The 7,925-nt window shown below is 33.0% G+C and overlaps 1 protein-coding gene across 1 annotated transcript; it reads left to right on the top strand.

Moving 5' to 3' along the window:
* Positions 1 to 6,662: 6,662 nt before the first annotated feature.
* Positions 6,663 to 7,699, top strand: LOC104098575 (signaling peptide TAXIMIN 1-like). Its single transcript, XM_009605347.4, has 2 exons — positions 6,663 to 6,902; positions 7,473 to 7,699. Exons 1-2 carry the CDS (start codon positions 6,787 to 6,789, stop codon positions 7,594 to 7,596), a joined length of 240 nt encoding a protein of 79 aa, XP_009603642.1. The 5' UTR covers positions 6,663 to 6,786; the 3' UTR covers positions 7,597 to 7,699.
* The last annotated feature ends 226 nt before the right edge of the window (positions 7,700 to 7,925 follow it).

Here is a 7,925-nt window from a genome sequence, read left to right as displayed (position 1 = left end):
GCAGCCCAGTTCTGGTCATCGATTCTGCGATGCATTGTGTGACACGCATACCCATTATGCGGTCCATTATGTGACCGCAGACCTGATTTCAGAGGGTTACTTTTCCTATTTTTATAATCCGACCTCATTTTGATAAATATTCTTTAGGGATTATTTTGGGGTATTTTTTTGAGGGTTTTAGAGAGAGGCAAGAGAATTTTAAAGAGATAAGGACGTAACCAAACATTCTAATCATCCAATCTTCAAGAATCAAGGAAGCCAATCACAAGATCTTCATCTAAGAGGTAAGATTCAACCCCCTAGTCTTCAATTTCGAGTTTGGGGTAAAACATGGGTGATTGGGAGTATGATTCTTGGGTGTAAGAGTGTTATGCATATATGATTGTACCAATAAGGTTTGCGGAAAGATTTTTGAGCTCAAATAAGTAAGGATTGGGCTTGTGGAGTGAAGAAAATCTTGTAGAAGAACCTTGTAACCAAATTTGCACACTTAGTGTTTGATAAAATGCTCAAATGAGCTAAAACCATGAATATCTTCCTAATTATGGTTCACTTTTGTTATGTTTCTAAATAGATTGAAGTTGCTAGGATTTTCGGAACCTCGTAGTAATGTAAGGAAGGCTCAAGAAACATTGGAGCCGTCTGGAGGTCAATTCACGTGAGAAAGCTATTTTGGACTATCGGCCTAACTTCAAAAAAGTAAGTATATTGCCTAACCTTGAGTGGGCGAATTATCCCTTAGACATTGAGTCTTATGTGAAAATTGTATAATTGAAAACCATGTACGCGAGGTGACGAGTACGTACTTGGTTTAGATATGCAAATTATATCGGTTGAAATTCGTAGACGCCCTTATGTATTAAATTGGAAAATTGTTGGAACTTAGTAAATCCTTGATTTGTCACACCTCTTTCCTCGTTTGTCGAGTTTGTATTCTATATGATAATTTGGTGTGATTTCACTTGAATTTTTATGTGAATTCTGGGTGTTTGTTGGTTTGATATTTCTTGGAAATAATCACATTATGGATTTTTCATCTGCAAATAATTAATTAAATATGTTTAAATTGAGGCGTTTATATATTTATCTAAAATTTAGATTAAGAAAGTGTTGTCCTATGATGAGTTATTTTTCCATCCTTGTGGTTGTTTTTGAGATTTTATATACATTGTGTTGAGTCGTGGACTGTCTGTTGTGAAATTAATTGACTTTATTGTACCTTTGTAATGGTTATGGCGTACGAGAAATTTGTAAATATGAGCTGATGATGTTGTGCTGTAGTGATAATATTCTATGTGAATTGTTGTGTGATTTGGGTAACTGTTAAGCGGCGTATAAGGGTGTCATTCCATTATTGACATTATGTAGGCATAAGGGTGGCATTTCACTGTTGTTATGTGTGTTGGGATATTGTCTGGGCGGAGTGATAAGGGAAGCTATTAAACGGAGCGATAAGGGAGGCTATTATAGGAGCAATATGGGAGGCTATATGAGTGATAAGGGTGGCTATTGATATTGTCAGGGCGGAGGGATAAGTGAGGCTATTATAGGAGCGATAAGGGTGGTTATAGGAGAGATAAGGGTGGCTATTGTCAGGGATGATATGTGATGATATGGGGTTATTATGTTGATGATTTTTATATGATGATGTGGGATTATGGTGTTGATGATTCTTTTGTAATGTTGTGATTCTCCTTGTGTTTATTATTATATCTTGTGCAACTTGTCTAGTTATTTCGGTAAACTTGATCATAGTCTGATCCATGTTGAAATTGTGAGCCTGTGGCTATTGCCGGATGGATTATGTTATTGGCACGTGATTTGTCCGTGCAAATGTGATATGATATGTGGGCAGAAGGTGCCGACGAAATATGATGATTATGATATTGGCACGTGAATTCTCCGTACAGTTGTGATATGAGATGTGGGCACGAGGTGAGTGAGTAAATAATAATTGTATTATTGGCACATGAGTTGTCCGTGCAGTTATGATAGAAATATGTGCACGAGGTGCCGTAGAAATGTGACAGTGGGCTGAGACCCATGTTACGAAAATATGAAAGTGGGCTGAGACCCGTATTTTATGATTATGAAATGAGGGGTTAGAGAGTGACATTTATTTGAAATAAGTATATTCGAAAGATATTTATTTGAAAGAAGTATATTTGAAAGATATTTATTTGAAAGAAATATATTCGAAAGGTATTTATTCGAAAGAATTATATGTGAAAGATTTATATTTGAAGGACATGTTTAATTGGTTGTACTTGTTTTCCTTATTCGTTTGAGTAATAATTATAGTGTTCTTGTTGCCTTGTTGTTTATATCCCTTGTTGATTTTGTTGCTATTATTGCTAGTTATTTTCCAGTACCATTGTATACTGCTATATTGCACAGGTTATTTGACTATTGAGTATCTTTACTATACCTCGTCACTACTCCACCGAGGTTAGTCTTGATACTTATTGGGTATCGACCGTGGTGTACTCATACTATACTTCCGCACATTTTTGTGCAGAGCCAGATATTGGAGATATCATACTCGGGTAGAGTTAGTGGGTTGATCGCAAGGATTCAAGGTAGAGCCTCTTGGTCATCGCAGTTCCTTGGAGTCTTTCCATTTCATTGTACTGTTAAATATTATTCAAACAGTATTGTATATTCGATCCTTGATATCATTTCATATATCCAGTTAGAGTTCGTGACTCAGTATTACCAGTCTTGGGACTTTGTTTGAATATTTCCGCTATTGGTTTTGACACTTGTATTAAATATATATTTAAAAAAATAAAAAAACAAATGGCTTGAATTGTTGTTATAGTCGGCTTACTTAATTTTAGAGACTAAGTGTCATCACGATGCCTGTGGTGGAATTTTGGGTCGTGACATTAATGACGTAACTATTGAAAATAAGTTGGTGTTATTCACATGACCTCTTACTGTCTAATTAATAAAATGTATTCTTCTCTTTGTTCATGGGCGAGTGAGGTAGACGACACTGTGTAGGCTTACTCGACTGGGGTAACTCTGTTGAGCGTTGGTCGCGCTCCCCGATGTCGGAGCGTGACACAATAGTGGACAAGTAAACTTAGACGGAAAAAGTATGCAACAAGTAGTTGTCCATGGAGTTGTAACTAGGGGTGTCAATGGTTCAGTTCTGCCGGTTATTTTATAACATTTGTACCATACTAATTTTTCGGTTATTCTATTATGTATAACCAAATTAGACTTTTTAAAACTGTCCCGATCAAGTCGGTTTCTCTTCGATATCGATACGGTTCGGTTATTTTTTGATATTTTTTTAAATATCATGTAAAAGTCACTAGTAAAAGTAGAATGCCATAACATATATACTTTTACAGGACTTAGCAAAACTCTCTAGACAAATTTACTGTTTAAATGGTGATGAATTAAGAAAATATAAAAAATGGCCAAAGTATAGATCCATCAATTACTCTACAACAGTGTAAAAGAAATTAAGCAAAGATAAAGAAAAGATAAATCACACGAGTAGAAAAATATTAATCAAGCCGGGACTCATGAATAAAGTTTGTAGAAGATTAAATATTCAAAAAGATAAATCAAAATTATACGAAAGAAAACATATTTAATACAGTAAAGTTTGCTACTCATAACCACTAGAATACTTTGTGTCTTGCTAGTGAATATGTTAGAAATAATTTAGTTTCAGTAGGAGTAGCATATTAGGCTTGGGAATTAAGGTTTTGATTTTAATTACTTGTTGGCTCGTAACAATTTTCATAATTCCTAGGCCCAAGGAAAAATTTAATTATTATTTTTAAACTTAACATATATAATTCCCACATATAAATGTATTCGGTATGGTTTAGTATTTTTTGGTTTATTTTCATAAAATAAAAAACCTACCCTAATTATCGGTACAGTTGTAGATTTATATAAAAACCTACGATTTTATTACAGAAAACTTAAAAATCAGTTCGGCGCGGTACGATTCGGTCGGTTTAGTTGGTTTTCAAATATCCACTGGCACCCCTAATTATAACCACACTATAAATTCTGCCTTGGGCTTAATATGATATACTTTTTGAATAAACTAAAAAAGAATATGACAAATAAAATAGGACGGAGAAAACAATAGTTAATATTTTAAAATAAGAGCAGTTCGGTGTACGAATCATCCCGCATTCATACAGGCAGGGGCGGATCTACCTTATTATATGTTGGTTCCCGTGAACTCAATAGTTTTTGTATATACCCTGTATATGTATTAAAAAATTAACTAAATATCCATAAATATTTGATTGTGAACCCAGTTATTTATTGTATATTTACTTAAAGGTCAATATACGAACACAAAAACTTTAAATCTTGAATCCGCCTCTGCATACAGGGCCCTAAAAAATGTCATCTTTAAGAGTGTGACGTAGATAGTTTATTCTAATTAATTAATATTAATTATTATTATAAATACTTAATATTTTAAAGTAATTAAAAAATATGCAAAAAATATGATAAAAACAACATCTTTTCGGTCTCTAAATAACCATCTCCGCATTTCTCGAAGTTAGCATCATTTCATTAGCACATGTGACATGTAGCTAACAGCTCAAATAGTAGATATGGCCAACGCGAAGAGGTCCAGGGGAATACACACAATGTGTCGTTTTCAAAATTTGTTAGAGATACCAAATTATTTGAAAAAGTTTATTTCAAATATTCCTCGTAGTTGTCTCGTGAATCGTGATTATGAAAACGAAAGAAAATAGTGTATTTGTAATGTCTGTCTTAGGGATGTCATTTGATACAAGGAAAGTGTTTTGATGCTTTGAATCGGTAAAAAGATTACTGTGTGGCAAATGTTTTTACAGTAGTCCCGTTTGTTTTGATATTTTTTTTTGTTACATGTAGAATATATATTGTAACTTAACATGAAAAATTGGTCTCAAAAAAAATTTGATCATTATAGTGAAATGTTATTATGTAGGATAATTGTTACAAAGAAGTTTTACTGTATATGCAAATCATGCTTTTTTTCTTCTCAGCAATTAATATAGGCCTTTTTTTGGGTATAATTTGGAGCTAATAAAAATGGATATACTAATTGGGTATACAATTCTATTAAGGGTTTATGTTCGATGCACTCACAAGTAAAAATAATTATACAATTAAATCACTAATTAAATAATTATAAATAACTTTCATGCTAAGTAGTAATTAACAATCTAATAAAAATAATTAGAACAACCTGCTATCAGCCTATCACATAATATTAAAATTCACTATAGTGCAAAGTGCAAACCACCGTTTGTATTGAAGGTGACGAACAGATCAACCACTCTGTTGAAAAAATGGAAGAGGAAGTCACTTCCCCAAAGCTAATTTTGACTAAGGGGAAAAGTGATGAAAACATAGCGGCAGATCTGCGAAAAGAAGAAAATATTGGACCAAAATAAAAGAAGAAAATCTAACTAATCATACCAATTCTAAAAATAGTAGTATTTCTTTCGTCCCAATCCACGTGTTACTCTTTTTTTTTTTAATCTATTTCAAAAAAATACAATATCTAGACAAAGTTTTCTTTACCCTTAATGAAATGAATTACAACACATAAATACGTAAAACTTATTTTAGGCCATAAATTTCTAAAATTTTCATTTTTTTTATTAAACTTTGTCCGTAATCAAACATTGTCACATATATTTGGACGGAGGGAGTAACTACTTCATCTCATTTTCAAGAGTTAAACGAAATAATTTTTGATTTCTTAATTTAAGATATATTTCTGCACCTAAGGATGTTGCCTAGTAATCATGAGTAGATTGAGAATTATGAGGTTTCATTTTTAAATTTCAATGAAGGCAACAACACTATGTGATTTCTTGTCATTTGTCCAAGTTTTGATGGACAGAGTTACACGACACTTTTGCTGATGGGAAGGTAATAGACTTCCCGTAACACTAATCAAGATGAGCGCAAGCTAGCCTAGACCACGATTATCAAAAAGAAATTAAGAAATATTTCTTCAATTGAAAGTGAGAATTTTTACAATTTGTGACATTGTTTTATATTTTAAATTAATCTTTTAATAAACTTATATTCATTTTAACTTTAATTTTTAGTCATCCAATATTAATTAAGTATTCCGTAATATTATCGATCTAAAAATACCCCGACATTATATATGTGGCTCAAATATATTCCTTTTCCGTTAAAGTTGTCCAAGATGGACGCTCAATCCCACTTGACATCGACATCTTGGTGAGGTGGACACCACGTGACATGCCACCTCATCACAGGGTGTCTACCTAGCCAAGAAGTCAATGTCACGTAGGATTGGGCGTCCATTTTGAACAATTCTAACAGAAGATTGATATATTTGAACCACTAATATAACATTAAGATATTTTTAGATCGATAGTATAACATAAGATAAATTTGAGATGGACAAATTTGACCCTTTTTCCAACTAAAATGAGTGTGGGGGGGGGGGTGGGTGGGTTGGTCAACTGTACGTAATAAATGTAAACGTGTTTGGTGAGACGTGAATTTTATCTATCTGTTTGTACGTTTCTTCAGAAATAGAACAGAAGCTGCTAGGAAGGAAGGTTTAATTTTGGGTTATCCCTCGACATAAAACCATAGTCCATTCGGTTTTGGAGCATTCAGTTCACTATAGATATTAACCCCCCCCCCCCCCCCCCCTATTTCTCTCTGCAAAACTAAAGAGAGAAAATAAATCTTGACAGCCCATCTCATAGAAGAAGGAGAAAAAGAAGAAAGAAAGAAAGAAAAAGAAAAGAAATCATGTGTTGTTGTGGAGATGATTGTCAATGTCGTCCTTTAGGTTTTCTATTGGGTCTTCCTTTTGCCTTTGTCGCCCTTCTCCTCTCCATCGTTGGTGTTGTTATTTGGATTGTTGGGTAAGTTCAATTTCTCTCCTCTTTCCATCTAATTTTCTTCCATTTGATCAAAGTTAGAATTAGATCTAGTTCGTCATAAAATTATAATGTGTAAATAAAAATAAATTAAACTATGTTTGTAAATGAATTGAAGGGCAGTTCCAAAAAGTAAAGTTGTTGTTTTCGCGTGAGGTTACGAATTCGAGCCGTCCGTCACTAAATACTTGTATTAGGGTAGGCTGTGTACATCGTATCCCTTAAACATGTTATGTTTTGTGAACCAGGCTTCCTTTTTCTTATGTATATGAATTGCTGAATTTTCATGACATAAAGGAACTTTTAGTGCAACAACAAAGGTCATTCAAGAATTACTTTAAAGTTACAAGTTTAAATTCTAAGTGTGATATTCTTGCAATTTGTTTTCTTGGAATTCTTTTGGCTCCACCACTAACTAGAGGTGTTTAATATAGTGATTAGTGAACAAATACAAGATTAACTATTTATAACTTATTTTTTGATATAATTCTTCTTGATTTGGGTATAAATAAACCAAGATTTCTGTATTAATTATTATTCTTTTATTTTTTGCAGAATTATCTTGAGTTGCATATGTCCATGCTGTATTTGCGTAACAGTATTGGTAGAGCTGGCTTTGGGATTAATCAAAGCACCCTTTTCGGTTATGAAGTGGTTTACTGAGCAAATTCCTTGTTAGAATACACCTTGTATAAATTCATCTCCCTATTTTGTAGTAATTCTTTTATGTAAATTTATTTCTGTGGTGAGAGAATAAATTAGATTTATTTTATCTCGTTAAATTTGTCTCCTTTGCCTACAAATTATTCTTGAAATTGATTAGTATTTTGTTTTCCATATTTTGTAGAACGGCTAAACGTTTGGTTCTTCTTTAATATGACCAATTCAATGCTATGCGGTTATTGTATTTATTTAACGTTTGCTGTCAACATTGAATGCACTGTGTAGCTTATCTGTTTGGCTTAACAAGTCAAAGACTTTGTTGTCGATTTTGATTCAATGATTTCA

Source organism: Nicotiana tomentosiformis, chromosome 8 (assembly GCF_000390325.3).
Source record: "Nicotiana tomentosiformis chromosome 8, ASM39032v3, whole genome shotgun sequence".
Taxonomy (NCBI): Eukaryota; Viridiplantae; Streptophyta; class Magnoliopsida; order Solanales; family Solanaceae; genus Nicotiana; species Nicotiana tomentosiformis.
Note: the sequence above shows the minus strand (reverse complement) of the source record. Positions and strands in the feature narration are given on the sequence as shown.